At 40.5% G+C, this 21,625-nt stretch overlaps 1 protein-coding gene and 1 pseudogene across 1 annotated transcript in view; one reads left to right on the top strand and one right to left on the bottom strand.

The window, feature by feature from the left end:
* The window catches only part of Sdhc (succinate dehydrogenase complex subunit C), a 35,491-nt gene that overhangs the window by 6,430 nt on the left and 7,436 nt on the right, over nt 1–21,625 (top strand). Inside the window, exons 2-4 of the mRNA XM_042682260.1 lie at nt 2,298–2,354; nt 4,821–4,922; nt 17,154–17,215. Coding sequence (XP_042538194.1) covers nt 2,298–2,354; nt 4,821–4,922; nt 17,154–17,215 — 221 coding nt within the window. The remainder of the gene's footprint in view (nt 1–2,297; nt 2,355–4,820; nt 4,923–17,153; nt 17,216–21,625) is intronic.
* Nucleotides 13,372–14,796, bottom strand: LOC122109653 (annotated as a pseudogene).

Below are 21,625 nucleotides of genomic sequence, written 5' to 3'. Positions count from 1 at the left end.
TGAGCTACAGCGCCACTTCCGGTTTTCTGGTGGTTTATTGGAGATAGGAGTCTCACGGTCTCTACTGCCCGGGCTGGCTTTGAACCGCGATCCTCAGATCTCAGCCTCCTGAGTAGCTAGGATTACAGGCATGAGCCACCAGCGCCCGGCAGTTCTTCCAATTATTAATGAGGTAGATTGATCAGTCTGGTGAAAATGGTAAAGCAGAAGTTCAGTGAATCCTTCGTGTTAAAACTCATGTAGATCTAAAACTCTAACCTAGCATTTTTACATATTATTGTTGCTGCCTTAGTCTGTAGAAGTGGTTCAAAGATGTTAAATGATTACATTTTTGAGGAGACACGTTTCATGCACAGGGAAAGAGACAGCACTAGAATTATAGATTTCTACTTTGTAAAAGTAAAACAAACTACTGTTTTCTAGCTATAACATTTTAAGTTCTATCATTGTGTAGAAAATGAGTCTTTCTGTTGTTGTTCCTGGTTGCACATGAAAGGCAAGTATCGATAATTACTTTTGTCATGTTTAAAATGAGGTTATGGAGTTTGGTATAACTCATTTCTATAAGGGCCTTGTGAAAGCTTACATTGGTATTTGGGGAACAATAGCACTAGACCGGACACGCCATAGATTCCAACCCACATCTGCAAACTCTTACTGGGTAGCGGAGTAACAAGGCCTAGCCTCGTGTAAGGAATGTGTGCCCTGCAACTTCAGAGACAATTCAGTTGATTTAAAGAGATTTGTTCCCACTTCTTTCTGAGAGCATTGGGTATACAATGGGTATATTCACGTCTTGCCTCCAAAGCTGGGGAGAGGGAAGAATTGAAGAAGGAAGTGTTATTGGATTTTTCTCTTCAAATAGTGGTCCCTTCCAATATATTGCTGTATAGCATAAGGCTCTTGAAATGTTTGCGATTCTAATATCAGTGGTATGAGATCTTTATATCCTTATAATGCCTTCCACATAATGGATACAGAAAAAACTTTTCTAGAAGCTGGATACCAGTTGCTCACGCCTGTAATCCTAGCTACTGAGGAGGCTAAGATCTGAGGATCACGGTTCAAAGGGAGCCCAGGCAGGAAAGTCTGTGAGACTGTAATCTCTAGTTAACCACCAGAAAACCAGAAGTGGCACTGTGGCTCAAATGAGCTGAAGAGCTCAGGGCCAGCACCCAGACCCAGAGTTCAAACCCCATGACCGACCCCCCCCCAAAAAAAAAAACCCAACTTTTTCAGAATCAATTTTTAATTTTTGCTCCCAGAATTCCAAGTGATCAATTACTTAAGTGCTTTTGAAAATTTTGATTTTTTGTAACTAAAAGGTAGAGTGGGTTGTATGTTTTTTCATAATACTATTTCAACTTGGTATTGGTTACATTCTCCATAAATAAAATGCTTGGCCACACTTTAGTTTTTACTTGAAAAGTAGTTCTGGCCATAATATATACATTTCTGCAAGTTTTACTTAGAAAATTTAATGTCTGTTTAAATACATTTTTACGAGAGTGGCTTTTTAACTTGAAGTTTATATAGGTTTTCTAGAATTTGATGGTAGTTCCTGAAATAATGTGGTTAAGATTAGGATAATCCCTCTTCAAATCCTGTAGTCTTTTGGGGGGCTGCAAGAGGGGAGAGCGTTAGCAGGCTTGAACTCCAGGCTTTAATTGGCTAAGCTTGCTCAGCTAGCACTCTACCAGTTGAACTAAGCCTTCATCCTGGCTTTTTGCCGTGCCACTGGGGATGACAAGAGATTGCCACTGTATTTAGTCATTGTGCCTCCCCCATAGCTAGGACAATAAGCAAGCATCACCATGAGTCTAGCCATTGAGTGAAATGGAATGTCCTGAACTTGCTTGGGCTAACCTCAAAGCTCAATCCTTAGATTTCGTCCTCCCAAGTAGCTAGGAGTATAGGCTTGAGTGACTGTACCTGACTTGTTTCTTTGTGTTCAATTGATACATTATTTTACAATTGTAGATAATACTTTTATTTTCAAATTACATTGTAGGTAATACTTTTCAAATTACGTCCAAGTGTAGGTTTTCAGCCAGAAAATAGGACACATACTGTTACTATTTTCATCATCTTACTTTATTTTCTATTTTATGTGTTTAGGTGCTGTTTGAACTCTGCTCCATATATGCTAAGCTCGTGTTTACCACTGAGTTACAGTCCTAGACCTTCTCTTCTTTTTATATAATACTCTAAGGCTAACGCAGTACAAAAATAGAAAAGTTGATATACTAATGTTGATCTCTAAATGTGTATTGATTCTAGATTCTCTTATGTTGCAGACATACAGGCCGTCATTGCCTCCGAGCCTACGTTAATCCTCAGCTCTGTTTCAGAAAGTAAGTTTCCAAATCTATTAATAATAATATTATCACTTTTCCCCCTCAGAGAAAAGCAGTAGATTGTTGGTAGAGATTTGAAGAATAATTAAGAAAGCATGCAGTAATTGACACTTGGCTGAAAAGTTAATAATTGTAGAAACTGTGTTTCTGATTTTGTGTGTGTGTGTGTGAGAGAGAGAAAGAGAGAGAAGGGAGAAGGAGAGAGAGAGAGAAAGAGAGAGTGAGTGTGTCCTGGGGCTTGAACTCAGGACATGGGCACTGTCCTTGTGCTTCTTTTGCTTAAGACTAGCACTCTACCACTTGTGGTGCTGAGGATTTGAACCCAGGGCTTCATGCATGCTAGACAAATGCTCTTCCACTAAGCCACATTCCCAGCCCTGTGTTTCTGTTTTTTAATTTTTTTCTTTTTTCCTTCCTTCCTTTTGTTTGTTTCTTTCTTTCTTTCTTTTTTTTTTTCCAGTTTAAATGGTTCTCCTGACTGAGATGCTGGAGTACTGGGATTACAGATATATGCCACTATGTTTAGCACAGTTAGCCTTTTGCCTTTTACCCAGATACATCAGTTGTTAACATTTTCTTATATTTTCTTTTATAACACAGTACAATTATATAGGCATAATTAGCAAATTTAGGAAGTTTAACATTTTCAAACACTTGATATACAGTTAATTTTTAGATTTTTTATTTAAAAAAATATGCTTTATAGAAATACAATCTTCTGGGGCTAGGAAGGTGGCTCAGTGGTAGAGCACTTGCCTTGCATGCCTGAGGCCCTGGGTTCGATTCCTCAGCACGACATAAGCAAAAAGAAAAAAAGCTGAAAGTGGCGCTGTGGCTCAAGTGGTAGAGCTCTAGCTTTGAGCTGAAGAGCTAAGGGACAGCACCCAGGCCCAGAGATCAGGCCCCACGACCAGAACAACCCCCCCCCCCCCCCAAAAAAAAAAAAAAAAAGAAATACAATCTTCTTTTTCTCATTCAGGGAACTAATTCGATGCACACATATTTCTGTCATATTTCTGTAGTATCTTTTAACCTAGATATGAGTCTTAGCCTTTCTTTGTTGTTGTTTGTTTTTTTTTTTTTTTACTGTACTGGCTTTGCTTGGTCTCTCCTCTGGCACTGTCATTTGAGCCACACCTCCAGCCCTTCCTTTTTTTTTAAAATTCCAGTTCTAAGGCTTGAACTCAGGGTCCAGATGCTGTCCCTGATCTTTTTCTTTTTTGGGGGGGTTCCGGTCGTGGGGCCTGAACTCTGGGCCTGGGCGCTGTCCCTCAGCTCTTCAGCTCAAGGCTAGCGCTCTACCACTTGAGCCACAGTGCCACTTCCGGCTTTTTGCTTTTTGCTTATGTGGTGCTGAGGAATCAAACCCAGGGCCTCAGGCATGCAAGGCAAGCGCTCTACCACTGAGCCACCTTCCCAGCTCTGTTGTCTGTGAGTTTTAAACATTGGTCATCTGAATAAGGAAATATAGACCAGGCTTTTGCTACTACAGAGGTGTTTTTTGTTTTGTTTTGTTTTCATTTTGTGCTTGCTTTTTGTTTTGTTTTTATCCTTTTATAGTACCAAATAATTTATCAGGAGCTTTTCACCTTTGTCAATCCTTCCTTCCTAACTTCTTTTCTTCCTTCCCTCCATCCCTCTTTTCCTCTCTTGGTAATAGCATTGATCCCCAGGCTTAGTATATGTTAAGCGTGTACTTTTACCACTGGTCCATACTTATAGCCCTTGATATCCTGAGGGAAATGGAATCACATTTTGTTTATTTTATTTTAAATTTTTTTATTGTGAAAAAACTGTACAGAGGGGTTACAATTACATGGGCAAGATAATGAGTACATTTCTTATCAAGCATTGTAGCCTCCTCCTTTGTTTCCCCTTCCCATCCCTTCCAAGCCTCCCCCCACCCCCCCACATTTCGTTTAATATTTGTTTTTTGTTCTTCTGTCTTGGAGGTCAAACCTAGGGCCTTTGTATGCCAGATAAGTATTGTACACCACATTCCTTGGCTGAGGTTATTAATTGAATCAGACTTGTCAGAAAAATAAAGCAATTGGACAAACATGTTTTTCTCCCAAGTCAGTCTAGTCATCTTACCTTTTTAAATATTTTATTCTGAGCTGGGATCCAGTGGCTCACTCCTGTTATCCTAGCTATTCAGGAGGCTGAGATCTGAGGATCATGGTTCGAAGCCAGTTTAGACAAGAAAGTCTATGAGACTCTTATCTCTAATAAACTACTCAGAAAAATTCAGAAGTGACTCTGTAGCTCCAGTGATAGAGCACTAGCCTTGAGCACAAAGAGGCTCAGGGATGGTACCTAGGCACTGAGTTCAAGCCCCAAAACTGGCCAAAAAAACAACAACAACAAAAACCCTAATTAACTAAATAAATAAATATTTTGTTATGTAAAGTAGTAAGCCAGGTTTACTTTTAATACTTCTTAAACCTTCTGATTTTGTTTTAGTGCTATTCCTATGGGAACAACAGCCAAAGAAGAAATGGAACGGTTCTGGAATAAGAACACAACTTTAAATCGTCCTCTGTCTCCCCATATCACTATCTACAGGTAAGAATTCTGGAGCCAAGAATGTGGAGGGAGTAGGTGAAAGTTCTGCAAGTTGGTCTTTGTCTCCCTGTTATTTTCTTCAGATAGAGGGAAATACTTACTTCACTGGTATATAACATTAGATGATAGGGTAGAGAGAGATAACAAAAGTCTTATATTTGGCTCCTTATATAAGAATGACTAAATTCTAATCTTACTAGATCTTTAAAAAAATGCTATCATTTAGGAAATTTTGGTAAGTCAAATGTAATTCCTGTTAACTAAAGAAAAAAACTTTGGGAGCAATTTCAAATTTGTATAACCCTTAAAGGAAAAATGTAGAGTTTCCCTTTACCTTTATGCTAGCTCCCAATTTGTTAATATGTCTGAATTATTTAAGAAAAAGAAGCAATGAGGCTGGGAAGGTGTCTCAGTGGTAGAGCGTTTGCCCTGCATGCATGAGTACCACATAAGCAAAAAGAAAAAAGCCAGAAGTGGCACTGTGGTTCAAGTGGTAGAGCGCTAGCCTTGAGCTGAAGAGCTGAGGGATAGCTGAAGAGCTGAGGGATAGCATCCAGGCCCAGAGTTCAGGCCCCACGACCGGACCCAAAAGAAAAAGAAGCAATGCCTCATTACTCCTGTGTGGGCTTTTTTTTTTTTGGTCTACATTAGTTGTGCCAGGGGAGTTTCATTGTGATATTTCCGTACTTGGAAATAATATATCTGAATTGAACCACCTCATTTATTATCATTTTCCTTTATCCCTCCTTCTTAAAACAATTTCAACCATTTTTATACTTGCAAATAAACTATTTCTACCATATTTATCCTCACTCACTTTCTCCCTCCTTGTCATAGCCTTCCCCAACAGATTCTGTTTGAGTTCATGACTTTCAGTTTTTACTATATATTAATTGTACGAAGGAATTTTACCATGATACTTCAAATGTACAAATATTTTAATCAAAATAACTCTTTCTTTTGCTTTCTCTTTCCTTTTATCTCTCAGCTCCTTATTGACTGGCACTATTTAGATAGCTTTTTTTTTTTTTTGCCGGTTGTGGGGCTTTAACTCAGGCGCTGTCCCCAAGCTCTTCAGCTCAAGGCTAGTGTTCTACCACTTTGAGCCACAGCTCCACTTCTAGTGTTTTGTGTGGTTAATTGGAGATAAGAGTCTCACAGGGACTTTTCTGCCCAGGCTGGCTTCAAACTGTGATCCTCAGAGATCCTCCTGAGTAGCTAGGATTATAGGTGTGAGTCACTAGTGCCCAGCTTTTAGATACTTTTTGAGTAGTTGTACAGAGTGGTTACAATTCCATAAGTCAAGTTATGAGTACAGGTCTTCTTGGTCAGTGTTATCCCTTTCTTTGTTCTCCCATTTTCTCCTCCATTTAGATGCATACAAAATTATCAGTATAGGCAGAGAGTCTTGGGACACCAACAAGAAGCATTTGAGGGGTTGGGAAGGTGGCTCAGTGGTAGAGTGCTTGCATGCATGAGGTCCTGTGTTCAATTCCTCAGTACCACATAAGCAGAAAAAGCCAGAAGTGGCACTGTGGCTCAAGTGGAAGAGCACTAGCCTTGAGTTGAAGAGCTGAGGGACAACAATCAGGCCCAGAATTCAGGCCCCATGACCAACAAAGAAAAAATTTTTAAAAGAAGCGTTTGAGAAGCATTATGTCTTTCTTGCCATATATGGTCTACCCATTGGCTGGGCATTCCCTTCCCCTGCACCAGTTCCATAGTTAGAATCATGTTTCTGTGTGTATATTAGGTGTATATATGTGTCTGTGTATGTAAGTGTATATATGTGTGTGTGTGTGTGTGTATATGTATATAGATACATATATATATATTATGTATGTGTTCACAAATACATATATCTTTTAGATCTAGCTTTTACAAATGGGGAAAAAATTGCTATTTGCTTTTCTAAGCCTGACTTACCTTGTTCAATATAGTGTTCTTTAATTCCATTCATTTTCCTGCAAATGACATGTTTTCATTCTTCTTTATGGATGTGTAATATTCCATGGTATGTATTGCTATATTTTCTTTATCCCCTTTACCTGTTATTTGGTACCTCAGCTTATTTCCATAGTTTGGCTGTGGTGAGCAGCACTGCAGTAAATATGGCTATGCAGGTATATTTCTTTTCTTTTTTCTTTTTTTTTGGTAGGTGGTGGGGCTTGAACTCTGGGCCTGGGTGCTGTCCCTCAGCTCTTCAGATCAAGGCTAAGCCTCTACAACTTAAGCCACAGCACCACCTCTGGTTTTCTGGTGGTTTATTGGAGATAAGAGTCCAATGGACTTTTCCTGCCCCGGCTAACTTTGAACCACAATCCTCAGATCTCAGCCTCCTGAGTAGCTAGGATTATAGGCATGAGCCACCAGCATCTGGCCCTGCAGGTATATTTCTTGTGTTTTGATTTATACTCCTTTGGATACATGTCTAGTAGTGCTATATCAAGGACATAAGATAGGTATACTTTTAGGTTTGTTTTTTTTTTTAAACAAACAAACATGTTGTCAGGTGCTGATGGCTTATTCCCTTTAAGGTACTCAAGAAGTTGAAATCTGAGGATCATGGTTCAAAGCCAGTCTGGGCAGGAAAGTCCATGAGACTTTTATTACCAATTAACCACCAAAAAAAATAAGCTGAAAGTAGAGCTGTAGTTCAAGTGGTAGAGCAATAGACTTGAACAAAAACTCCCAAGGATAGCTCTCAGGCCCTAAGTTAAAAACCCAGGATGACCACACATACACACAGAAAGGAACCTTCTTACCGATTCTATTGCAGTTGTGATAGTTTTTGTTCCTACCAACAATGCATGAGGGTTCCTTTTTCTCCACATCAACTTCAGCATTTGTTGTTGTTGTTGTTGTACACTTTTTGTTTTTTGGGTTTTTTTTTTTTTTTTTGGTTGGTCCTGGGGCTTGAACTCTCAGCCTGGGCAGTCCTTCAGCTCTTCAGCTCAAGGCTAGCGCTGTACCACGTGAGCCACAGTGCCACTTCCGGTTTTCTGTGGTTTATTGGAGATAAGAGTCTCACAGACTTTTCTGCCTGGGCTGGCTTTGAATGGAGATCCTCAGATCTCAGCCTCCTGAGTAGCTGGGATTACAGGCACCCAGCTGTTGTTGGTGTTTTTAATGATTGCCATTTTGACTGGAGTGCGATGGAATGTTACTATAGTTTTGTTTTGTGTTTGTTTGTTTTGATTTGATTTTTTGTTTTTTTGGTTGGTTGTGGAGCTTGAACTCAGCTTGTGCACTGTCCCTGAGCTCTTTAGCTCAAGGTGAGTTCTCTACTGCTTGAGCCACAGTGCCTCTTCTGGATTTTTCTGCTTATGTGGTGCTGAGGAATCGAACCCAGGGCCTTAGGCATGCAAGGCCACCTTCCCAGCCCATGCTTTGTATTTTCGTAAAGCTGAGGGTGTTGAACATATTTTCATGGGTCTATTAGCCATTTGTATTTCTTTTTCTGAGAATTGTCTTTCCATTTGCACCCCCCCTTTTTTTTTGGTCATGAAACTTGAATTCAGGGCCTGAATCTTGTCCCTGAGCTCTTTTGTTCAAGGCTAGCACTGTACCACTTTGTGCCATAACTCTACTCCCGGTATTTTTTTGGTTAACTGGAGATAATAGTCTCATGGACATTGTTGCCCGTGCTGGTTTCTAACGGTGATCCTCAGATCTCATTCTCCTGTGTATCTAGGATTACAGGCATGAGCCATCAGTGCCCAAGTTTGCTTATTGATTTATTAATGGCTTATTCTCTTGCTGTCTAATTTTTTGAGATCATCTATCTATCTATCTTATCTATCCTATCCACAAATGTTTTTATAAATTTATTTCTCCCAACATACTATATGTATGTAGCCATATTAATATACACACAGACATAATCTCTGTTTATCACTTGTTCTCACAAGGAATTACTAGCTTACTTTGTGGGTATCTTCTAAGAAAGTCCCTGAAGAGTTGCTTTTTGTTTGTTTGGTTGGTTTTTCAAAGCTAACCCAGCAAATCATCTTGACTTCTTCTACCTTCTTTACTTGGTTTCCTGCCAGAGAGGCTGCCATTTTTTAACCACCTCCACAAATACCACAATCCTTCGTTTTTTTTCCAACCCAAATTCCAGGAATAATTCTGATTGCAGAAGTTGGACATTGTACTAAAAATAAGGCTGCTAATAAGAGATCTCAATTCTTAGTACTTCATGGTAAAACTTTTTAAAAGAGGTAAATGATTTAGGGAGGATTATATTTGACAGAGAACTTCCAAAATTATTCAGTCTATATTTAAAGCCCGGGACTTTTCCCCCCACAATCATACAAAATTGGGCAGTAGATTCATAGTAGAGGTAAGTAGAGATAGTAGAGGCAAGTCTCTTACTGCCTTTTTTTTGAGGAGGGGGGGGGGAGGTGAGGGAGTCCGGTTGTGGGGCCTGAACTCTGGGCCTGGGTGCTGTCCCTCAGCTCTTCAGCTCAAGGCTAGCGCTCTACCACTTGAGCCACTTCTGGCTTTTTTTCTTTTTGCTTATGTGGTGCTAAGGAATCGAACTCAGGGCCTCATGCATGCAAGGCAAGCGCTCTACCACTGAGCCACTTTACCAGCCCTACTACCTTATTTTTTATTCCAGTTATGGCACTCCAGACCCACTTTTGAGAAAACAAAAGGAACAGCAGGAAACATAGGGCTTTTTCCAGCATGATATGTTAGGGACATATTTGATTAGGTAAAGTCATATTTTCTCTTAAAGAGGCATAGAAAGTAAGTGCTTAATGAAGTTGAGCATTACTGGGTATACTTTTTTCTTTCCTTCTTTCCTTCTTTGTGTGTGTGTGTGTGTGTGTGTGTGTGTGTGTGTGTGTGTGTGTAAGACCTAGGGGTGCTGTTCCTGAGTGTGTGTGTGTGTGTGTGTGTGTGTGTGTGTGTGTGTGTGTGTGTGTGTGTGTGTGTGTGTAAGACCTAGGGGTGCTGTTCCTGAGCTTCTTTTGGTCAATCATAAGGCTTGAACTCAGGGACTTTCCAGCTTGGACTGGCTTTGAACTGTGATCCTCAGATCTCAGCCTCCTGAGTAGCTAGGATTACAGGCATGAGCCACCAGTGTCCAGTGTCCCTGAGCTTTTATGCTCAAGGTTAGCACTCTACCACTTCAGCCACAGCTTCACCTTTGTTTTTTTTGTGATTAATTGGAGATAAGAGCCTCATGGACTTTCCTGCCCAGGTTGTCTTTGAACCAACATCTTCAGAACTCAGCTTCCTAAGTAGCTACGATTACAGAAGTGAGCCACCAGTGCCGGGCTTTGTTGGTTATAGTTTTTAGCCATCTGCGTCTACTTTCTCAGTGATATTGTTAGATTACTTGGTGAAACTCATATATTCGATATCCCTAGCATTTCTTCAATTAATATTCTATTTTTAAAAAGCAAAAAGCAAATAAAGTTAATATAATTCATCTCAGTAGATTTTTTTTTCATGGTTCCTAATATGCTTGGGACTCCTTAGGAACTGGAAATGCAAAGATAATAAGTTAGATACTTTGTTGCAAGAGGATTGTAGTATTTCCTGATAAAATTTTTTTTTGCTTTTAAAAGGATATCACACAAGTTCCTAGTAATTTTGTATCAGTGAATCAGTGAATTAAAACCAGTTTTGTTTTGTTTTGTTTTTGTCAGTCCAGGGACTTGAACTCTAGGCCTGGGTGCTATCCCCCAGCTCTTCAGCGGAAGGCTAGTGCTCTACCATTTGAGCCACAGCACCACTTCTGATTTTCTGAGTGGTTTATTGGAGATAACAGCCTCATAGATTCCCTGCCTGGGCTGGCTTTGAACCATGGCCCTCAGATGTCAGCCTCCTGAGTAGCTAGGATTATAGGCATGAGCCTGATTTTTTTTTTTTTTTGCCAGTCCTGGGACTTGAACTCAGAGCCTGGGCTCTGTCTCTGAGCTTCTTTAGCTTAAGGCTAGCACTCTACCACAATGCCACTTCCAACTGTTTCGGTTTATGTGGTACTGAAAAATTGAACTCAGGACTTCATGCATGCTAGGCAAGCACTCTACCACTAAGCCACATTCTCAGCCCACTTTTGATTTTTTTTATGCTAGCCTTTTTACCCTAATGTTTGAACATGGAATAAAAAACTGTGGATAGAGCTGGGTGCCAGTGGCTTGCACCTGTAATCCTAGTTCCTCAGGAAGCTGAGATCTGAGGATTGATGTTCAAAGCCAGCCTTAGCAGAAAATTCCATGAAACTTCTTTTTTTTTTGGGGGGGGGGGGGTCCGGTTGTGGGTCCTGAACTCTGGACCTGGGCGCTGTCCCTCAGCTCTTCAGCTCAAGGCTAGCGCTCTACCACTTGAGCCACAGCACCACTTCCGGTTTTTTCTTTTGTGCTTATGTGGTGCTGAGGAATTGAACCCAGGACCTCATGCATGCAAGAGCATGAAACTTCTTATCTCCACTAAACTACTCAGAAAAAGCCAGAAGTGGTACCATGGCTCAAGTGGCAGAGCACAAAGAGGCTCAGGGATGGTGTTCAGGCCCTGAGTTCAAGCCCCAGGATGCAAGGGAAAAAACAACAAAAAACTGTGGATTGTTTGTCTCACATGAGCCTTTCTACATAAACCCTGGGAAGGTGGCTCAGTGGTAGAGTGCTTGCCTTACATACATGAGGCCCTGGGTTTGATTCCTCAACACCACATAAGCAGAAAAGGCTGGAAGTGGTGTTGTGGCTCGAGTGGTAGAACACTAGTCTTGAGCTGCAGTGCTGAAGGACAGAGCCTAGGCCGAGTTCAGGTTCCACGACCTGCCAAAAAAAAAAAAAAAAGGCGACTTAAATTCTTAGCTGATAAGAAATGACAAGATTCTGGAAGATCATATAGTATTAGAAATTTGTCCTGGTCAGTTTTGGAAATTAAAATATCCCTAACTCTGTACTAGACTAGACAGGTTATGTTTTAACAAAACACTTCTTAAAATTTGAGTGATGCAGGTTTAAGAGCTGAATAGTCAGGGCTGGGAATGTGGCTCAGTGGTAGAGTGCTTGTCTTGCATGCCTGAGGCCCTGGGTTCAATTCCTCACCATCACATAATCAGAAAAAGCCGGAAGTGGTGCTATGGCTCAAGTGGTAGAGTGCTAGCCTTGAGCTGAAGCGCTGAGGGACAGCACCCAAGCCCAGAGTTCAGGCCCCATGACTGACCAAAAAAAAAAAAAGCTGAGCAGCCATTGAATTTAAATTATTTGGGCCAGCATCTCTAAATGAATTTAGAATGTTAAGTGTTTGTTCTCCTGCAATTTTCTCACCTCTTCAGGTTTTAATCTTTTAAATCAATATTCTATCATTTTCAGTCTGATAAAAATTTCTGACAAAATATTTGAATAATCTGTTTCAGTTAGCATATGTGTTTGGAGGTAGGCTTTCTCTGCAAACAGTTTTAAAAATCCCCTCTTTTTTGCTAAAAATTAAGTCATTTTTACTTTTACATAAAAAAAACTAAATGACATACTAAAGGGCTGGGATGTAGTTCAGGGGTAGAAAGCAGCCCTGTGTTCCATCCTCAGTATAAAAAAAATAAGTGCTGGTGACTAACACCTGTAATCCTAGCCACTCAGTAGACTGAGATCTGAGGGTCACAGTTCAAAACTAGCCCTGGCAGGATAGTCTGTGAGACTCTTTATCTCCAATTAATTAAAAAAAAAAAAAAAAAAAGAGCTGAAAATGGAGCTGTAGCTTAACTTGTAGAATGCTAGCCTTGAGCATAAAAAAGTCAGGGAAAGTACCTAGGACCTGAGTTCTAGCCCCAGGACAAACACACACACACTTAAAAAAAAAAAAAAAAAAAAGACAGGATACATTACAAGTTTTATTTATTTATTTTTTTGTTTTTAGTCTGGTCGTGGGGCCTGAACTCTGGGCCTGGGCGCTGTCCCTCAGCTCTTCAGCTCAAGGCTAGCGCTCTACCACTTGAGCCACAGCGCCACTTCCAGCTTTTTTCTTTTTGCTTATGTGGTGCTGAGGAATCGAACCCAGGGCCTCGAGCATGCAAGGCAAGCGCTCTACCACTGAGCCACCTTCCCAGCCCCACAAGTTTTATTTTTTAACATTTAAAAAATTGGGGGGGGGGGGGGCCTTGGTCGTGGGGTCTGAACTCTGGGCCTGGGCACTGTCCCTCAGCTCTTCAGCTCAAGGCTGTACTCTACCACTTGAGCCACAGCGCCACTTCTGGCTTTTTTCTTTTTGCTTATGTGGTGCTGAGGAATCAAACCCAGGGCCTCAGGCATGCAAGGCAAACACTCTACCACTGAGCCACCTTCCCAGCCTAACATTTAAATTTTTAACAGGATTTAGAACATTCTAGAATACATCACTGAAAAACAATTATGTGGTAACTATATATTATATTAAGGGAATAAATTATCTTTTTCAAATGTAAAAGGAAGTCTTTCTACAATGTTAACCATAAGAACTACTGTCCTTTATAGACTACAATATTGTCAGTTTCATACACTTTTACTTTATTGAATTAAGTTACTTTTGTAAGGTATATGGGTAGGCTTCATTAGGTAGCTGATGAAGAGTACACCAGGCCCTATTCAGGCAGGAAAAGAAGTTTATTTACCAAACTGCTGCCCCCACCTTGCATGGTGGAGAGGCTTGGCTGAAAATGGAAGGGCCACCCACCCCTCAGCCAGGACTTATCTATGCTAAGGACAAGAAGAGGTGTGGCCACACTAGATCTGGATGTGACCTCAGGGTCTGGGACCCTCCTAAGGTAAGGAGACCTGTGACCAGAGGTGGCCCAGGATGTGACCTAGCAAGAGGGAAAGGTGACTGCTTCCAGGTCTGCCAGTTACCCAGGTAACAGATACTGGACCGAAACTTAGCCAAGAGGGAGGGAGGTGTCCCTGTGCAGACCTTATAATTTTGTGCTAGTCCTGGGCTTGAACTCAGGGTTTGAGTGCTGTTCATAAGCTTTTTTTTTTTTTTTTTTTTTTGATTGTGGTGCTTGAACTCTGGGCCTGGGTGTTGTCCCTTAGCTCGTTAGCTCAAGGCAAGTGCTCTACCACTTGAGCCACATTGCCACTTCCGTTTTTTATCTGGTGGTTTATTGGAGATGAGTTTCACGGATTTTCCTGCCCAGGCTGGCTTTGAACTGCGATCCTCAGATCTCAGCCTTCTGAGTAGCTAGAATTGCAGGCATGAGCAAGTGGCGCTGGCTCCTAAGCTTCTACCACTTGAGCCACAGCTCCACTTCCAGATTTTTTTGTATGAATGATTAGAGAAAACAGTCTCGTGGGTATTTCTGCCCAAGCTGGCTTTAAACCATGATCCTCAGATCTCAGCATCCTGAGTAACTAGGATTACAGGTGTGAGCTACTGGTTCCCGGCCACTTTTGCTTTTTTTTGGGTCCGGTTGTGGGGCCTGCGCCACTTCCGGATTTTTTCTTTTCCACTTTTGCTTTATAAAGAGCTCCCACAGGAAGAAATTTCTGAAGGTTTTCCCAAATTCTTTATAAAGCTGCATTTTCTGACATGCTTACAAGGCTGCAAAATATGGCACATCTGACTCCCTTTAATACAATCAGGGGGTTTCAGAATGATCTCCAAGTGTTTTCTGAGGTCAAAATGGTCAAATTCATAACCATTCCTGTAACAGAATCAAGTCTTTTTAATTGTGTCCATAGCCATTTGGATTATTACATTTCCTGAATGGTTTCAAGTTCTCTTCATCACTCAGAGATTTGCTATGTAGATAGTGGTTTGCATTGAAGGAGACAAGACAGGATACTCGTGCCTGGGAGCTGCTGCCAAAGGCCTGCCATGCTCTGCCATGTTCATGTCTTCCAGCTGGCACCTGGGGACCATAGCACCTTCTTCCTTTGCCCACCATGGCCAGAAGCCGACTTTTGGTTGTTTTGACATTTTTGCAAGGTCTTAGCTCATTCTGGGTTTTAGTATCCTGATTCTGAGTTACCAAATTATGTCATTATTTTCTAATTGTCTTTGGTTATATGAGTTTTACCTATTACCTTTTATATTTATCCCATTAAATGTGTCAGAGTGGTTTCTAGCTAGTTGTTTGTCCTTTTTTTCTTTGAACATTATTCTTTTTTTACTAACACTACTTTCATGTAGGTAGGATTTTTGAGTTCCTTTTAACCTTGTTTCTTTTTAAAGTGCGGAGTACAATTATGTTTAATATTCCCTGTGTAAACTGATTTTCCAAATAAATGGCAACCATCCCCAAAAATTCTTACTCTATTTTACCAACTAATTCTCTTGAGCATGAGAACTGGGACTAGATTAACAATATATTGGTTGACCTCCTATGAAAATGCTTTGGAAAATTGGTGGTTTGTAATCTTAAAAAGGGATTTGATGACAAAGTATGTAAGACCACCATAGGTAAGGAAATGTATACTAAATCCAGCAATGTAATGTATTCAGTGTAGATATTTTAGGACACAACAGTTGGGCATGCCTATAATTCTAGGACCTGGGAGGCTTAGGCAGAGGATCCTGAGTTGAGATCAGCCTGAGTGCTACATAATGAGTTCAAGCCAACCTAGGCTACATAGTTGAGATCTGTCTTTTTTTTTTTGGGGGGGGGGGGGAGGGGGGGAGGGCCGGTTGTGGGGCTTGAACTCTGGGCCTGGGTGCTGTCCCTCAGCTCTTCAGTTCAAGGCTAGCACTCTACCACTTGAGCCACAGCGCCATTTCTGGCTTTTTACTTTTTGCTTATGTGGTGCTGAGGAATCGAACCCAGGGCCTCAGGCATGCAAGGCAAGCGCTCTACCACTGAGCCACCTTCCCAGCCCCCTGAGATACTCTTTTATATAGCTTATGGTTACACCTATAATCTTAGCCACTCAGGAGGCTAAGGTCTAAAGGTTTGGGGCCAGCCTGGGCAGAAAAGTTTGCTAGACTCCATCTCCAAAATAATTAGCTAGAAAAAAAGCAAGACTGGTACATGGCTCAAATGGGAGAATGCCAGCCTGCCAAGTGTGAGGCCTCTGTTCAAGTCCTAGTAGCACCGAGAATGAAAGAAACTAAAAAGACTTGTGTGTTCTATGAAATCATGGATAAATAAAATTTGTGTTTTGGCTTGCCTTTATGACTGTAGAACAAAAGAACCCAAGTGGACATATTCTTGTAATAAGTGTTCCCTGTCTCTCTCTCTGGTCCTCCCCACTCCACAGCATATTCAGCTAAGATCTAGAGATTACTTTGTAATTTTACCAACTTTAATTGGTGTCATGGTGAACCATGTTGTTTGTCCTTTTGAAGGGACTTTTGAGTTATGATTATTCCTGCTTCTAGGCTCTAACACTTACATAGTCTTGTAAAAAGGGAGAGACATTTCTCCTTAAATAAATTAGTTTTCTTCTCCTCCACCCCCTGCACCAGGGGATTAAACCCAAGGCCTAACACATGCTAGACAAGCATTTTGCTACTGAGCCATGCTCCTGGTCCAATTATTTATTTTCAAATTAGAAAAGGGAAATAAAGGAATGTGAAAGTATTTTTGTTTTTTAAAAACAGGACGTTGGTGGGGCACCAGTGGCTTATGCCTGTAATCCTAGCTACTCAGGAGGCTGAGATCCGAGAGAATGATGGTTCAAAGCCAGCTCGGGTAGGAAAGTTCATGAGACTCCTATCCAATTAAGCACCAAAAACAAAACAAAATAAAACAAAACAACAACTGGAGGCAGAGCTGTGGCTCAAGTGGTAAAATGCTAGCCTTGAAGAAAAAAAGCTCAGGGACAGTGTCCAGGCGCTGAGTTCAAGCCCCAGAACCAAAACAAACAAAAAAAACCACAAAAAACTATTCAAAATTATATTTCCTTTGTGAAGATGGACCTTTCTCTATAGATATATCTTTTTTGTTCTTTCTTTTTTTTCTTGTAGTACTAGAGGTTGAACTCATGTTCTCACACTTGTCAGGCAATCTACCATTTGAGCCAGGACCCCAGTCCTTTTTGTTTCCATTATTTTAGGGACAGGTTCTTTAATTTTTGCCCAGGACAGCCTAGACAATGCTTGTCCATTTACATTTCCCCACTTAACTAGGATGACAGGTGTGTGCCACTGTGCCTAACTATAATTGAGGTACATTCTTGATCATTTTTTGCCTAACCTCATAACCATCCTGATCTCCACCTTTCCAGTATTTAGTATTATAGGTGTGAGCCACTGTGCCCAGCCCATCTTTTCCTGTGTAAAATTGACTTTGTATTTTCTTTGTAGGTGGTCTCTTCCCATGGTGATGTCTGTTTTCCACCGTGGCACTGGTATAGCCATGAGTGGAGGTATGTATGTATATTTTTAAATATACACATATATGTTTGTATGTATACTTTTTTGAAGAACAACTGTTTCTGTGGCTTGTCACTGACTCCTTTACTACTCAGCAACTCAGAATGATGGATCCTTATCATGAATTCCCATTATGCTCAGATTCTTTGTTAGCAGATATTTTCCTCATTTAGTAGAAGTTACTGATACTATATTTATGAAAATTAAAGAGAACAAAGATTGAAATAAAATAGCGATGTTAGATGATGAGTATATCCTTTTCAGGTAGAAAGGTTTACTTCATGGAATACAATACAGGTAGATAATCAGGTTTCTGAAATGTGATATGTATCTCTGCATAGTATGGGTATATTTCACAAGAGGCTGATATATCTGAGGATCATGGTCTGAAGCCAGCTGAGACAGTTAACCACCAAAAAGCTGGAAGTGGAGCTGTGGTTCAAATGGTAGAGCACCAGCCTTGAGCAAAAAAGCTCAGAGACAGCACCTAAGCCACAGCACTAGCACACAGAAAAAGGGGATAGTATATGAAATGAAGTCAGTTTCAGCAGCTGCAATCTTCCTTTTAGCCTTATTCCCATCCTTCATGCACAGCAAGAAAAAAAAAATCTTTTGAAAATAAGTGGAATCAGCTGGACACAGTGGCTCACACCTCTAAATCCTCAGGAGGCTGAGATCTAAGGATTGCCATTAGAAGTCAGCCCAGCCAGGAAACTTTCCCTGAGACTTTTCCAATTAACCACTCAACAAAAACAAACAAAAGGAAGTAGCTGTAGTTCAGAGTAGTAGAGCACTAGCCTTGAACAAAAGCTTTGGGACAGCGCCCAGACCCTAACTTCAAGCCCTACCTCTGACCAAAAAAAGGGATCATCTTACTCTCTTACTTAACAATCTTCCAGTGACTTCATTTACCATTTTACTTAGATTGAAATTCAGATCTCATTCAGGTATAGTAATATATGGCTATAATCCCAGAATTTAGAAAGCTAAAACAGGAAGATCAAGAGTTCAAGGTCTGGGACTGGGAAGGTGACTCAGACGTAGAGTGCTTGCTTTGCATGCATGAGGCCCTGAGTTTGATTCCTCAGCATCACATACCCAGAAAAAGCCGGAGTGGTGCTGCGGCTCAAGTTGTAGAGCGGTAGCCTTGAGCTGAAGCGCTGAGGGATAGTGCCCAGGCTCAGTGTTCAAGCTCCAGGACTGACAGGGAAAAAAAAAGAAGAGTTCAAGGTCCATCTGAGCTACATAGTTAGGCCTTGTTTCAAAAATATTTTTCAAGTGGTAGAGTGCTAGCCTTGAGCCAGAGAAGCTCAGAGACAGCATCCAAGCCCTGAGTTCAAGCGCAGGACTGGGGGAAGGGATTGGGGGGGGGATATTTTAGCAGGGCTGGGAATGTGGCTTAGTGATAGAGTGCTTGCCTAGCCTGCATGAAGCCCTAGGTTCGATTCCTCAGTGCCACATAAACAGAAAAGGCCAGAAGTGGTGCTGTGGCTTGTGGTAGAGTGCTAGCCTTGAGCACAGAGAGGCCCAGGGACAGTGCCCATGCCCTGAGTTCAAGCTCCAGGACTGGCTAAAAAATAAAATATTTTAGCTCTTGGTACTGGTGGCTCATGCCTGTAATCCTAGCTACTCAGGAGAATGAAATCTGAGGATCATGGTTCAGAGCTAGCTGGGGCAGGAAAGTCTGTAAACTGTTATCTCCAGTTAATCACTGAAAAAGGCATAAGTGGAGTTGTGGCTCTAGTGATAGAGTGCTAGCCTGGAGCAAAAGAAGCTCAGGGACCTTGCCTATGTAATTGTAACCCCTCTGTACAGTATTTTCACAATAAAAATTAAAAAAAAAAAAAAAAAAAAGAAGACGCTCAGGGATAGTGCCCAGGCCCAGAGTTCAAGCCCCAGCACTCACACACACAAAAGAGGTGTGTGTGTGCGTGTCTGTGTGTGTCTGTATGTGTGTGTGTGAAGAAATTTCAAAATGTATGGCTTTTGCTCTGCCATATCTGGCCATTTCTGCCATTCTTCTTATACTGATCTCTGAATTCTTGAAACAGGCGAAACTCTTCCACTTCAGAGCCGTTGTATACTTTTGTCCCTTTATTTGAACAATTTTTTGTGTGTGTGAGGAGGTGTCAGTCATGATTCCCTTGATTTGAAATGCCCATCCAACCTTTTGCCTTGTTAGTTCTTCCAGTCTTTCAGATGTCAACAAAATTGTCAACTCAGAGTACTTTGCTTCCCATCTTATCTAAAACAATATTTTCCTTGTTACTTTTCTATTTCGCAGAACTAGTCCTTTGTAGTTCATTATATTGGTTGTTTCTTTCACAGCTTTTATCACACAGTTTTTCTAACTTCTAAATTTTATATCTTTAATCATACTGTAAACTCTTCAGAGTGTGTGTACTTCATCTTATTTACCATTTATACCCTCTAGCACACAAAGATTTGCTTAGCAAATTTGCTAAACAAATTCTAAATTTCAGTTAGTAAACATATAAGATACACACATAAGTCACTTTCTGTCAGAGTTGTCACCTCAGAAATGTTTAATCCTCCTACCTTCTAATGAGTTACACTCTTTTTTTTTTTTTTTTTTGGTCGGTCATGGGGCTTGAACTCTGGACTTGGGCGCTGTCCCTCAGCTCTTCAGCTCAAGGCTAGCACTCTACCACTTGAGCCACAGCGCCACTTCCAGCTTTTTTTCTTTTTGCTTATGTGGTGCTGAGGAATCAAACCCAAGTCCTCATGCGTGCAAGGCAAGCGCTCTACCACTGAGCTACCTTCCTAGCCCCTACTTCTGGTTTTTTAGTGGTTTATTGGAGATAAGAGTCTTACGGAGTTTCCTGCCCGGGCTGGCTTTGAACTGTGATCCACAGATCTCAGCCTCCTGAGTAGCTAGGATTACAGGCATGAGCCACTGGCACCTGGCCCTATAATATTCTTTATGAAGTTCCCTAACTGCCTAATCCTGCTTCTTTCCTTGATCTCAAAATCATCACTTATTAAATGTCTGCATATGCTTTTTAAAAAAATCACGCATCAGATACATGATTTGCAAGTATTTTCTCCCATTCCCATTGGTTATGCCTAAACATGTCTTCTTAGTAAAACTATTTCCAGGGCAAAAGTTTTTAATTTTGATGAAGTCTAATTCTTCTGTTTATCACTTATGGTTTTAGTATTATATCTAAGAAACCAATGCCTAATCCAAGATCAAGATTTAGTCCTATGCTTTTCTGCTAAAGGAAGGCTTTATAGTTTACTTACAATATTTAAGTCTTCTTATACAAAATTTATGTTGTAATGGTGATGTACAGAGGAGTTTTACAGTTATAGAAGCCAGGTAAAGAGTGTGTTTCATTTTTCTTTTGCCTATTCTGGGACTTAAACTCAGCCTGGGTTCTTTCCCTGACCCTCTTTATGCTCAGGAATAGCACTCTCCCACTTGAGCCACAGCAATACTTCTTGGTCTTTTTAAGTAGTTTATTGGAGACAAGAGATTTTTCTGCCCAGGCTGACTTTGAACTGCGATCCTCAGATCTCAGCCTCCTGAGTAGGTAAGATTATAGACATGAGCCACTGACACGCAGCTTTTTTTTTTTTTGTCAGTCATGGAGCTTTGAACTCTGGGCCTGGGTACTGTCCCTCAGCTCTTCAGCTCAAGGCTAGCACTCTACCACTTGAGCAATAACCCCACTTCCCTTTTTCTGAGTAGTTTATTGGAGATAAGAATCTCATGGACTTTCCGGCCCAGGCTGGCTTTGAACCTCAATCCTCAAATCTTAGCCTCTCCTAAGTAGGATTACAGGTGTGAGCCACCAGCACCTGGCTAATCCACCCAGCTTTTATTTTTTTGATGGAATGTGCTAAATGTCTGTAGAATTATGTTCAGTTGACTTCAGAACATGGAAAAGCTCTTGCTACTATTGATGTTATAACATGCTGCTATTGGTCATATCTCTCTCTATATATATACATATGTATACTTAAATATAATGTGTATATTTACATATATAAGTATGTATGTTATATATCTAAAGTTATATGTGTACTTATATAACAAAGTATATATACATGTTTATATGTAAGTTGTAAATAACTCACATATGAGTTATATGTACATTATATATAATCTACATGAGTTATATATAACTACATATAATATACTTTATATGAGATATATATGCTATTTATGTTCTATAAAATAGTGTATGTGCATATGTTATATAGTTACAATGAATAATTATAGTTATATTTCATATGTAATATACTGCATGATACATGTGTTATATATTACATGTGGCATATAGTTGTATGCTATATATTACATAATATATATTATATAATGCATACACACATATATATAATTTGAACTTTAGGAAATTTTAGCTATGATACCAGCT

This window comes from Dipodomys spectabilis, unplaced genomic scaffold, assembly GCF_019054845.1.
Source record: "Dipodomys spectabilis isolate Male_0828 unplaced genomic scaffold, ASM1905484v1 ptg000069l, whole genome shotgun sequence".
Taxonomy (NCBI): Eukaryota; Metazoa; Chordata; class Mammalia; order Rodentia; family Heteromyidae; genus Dipodomys; species Dipodomys spectabilis.
This window is presented reverse-complemented; position numbering and strand designations above follow the sequence as displayed.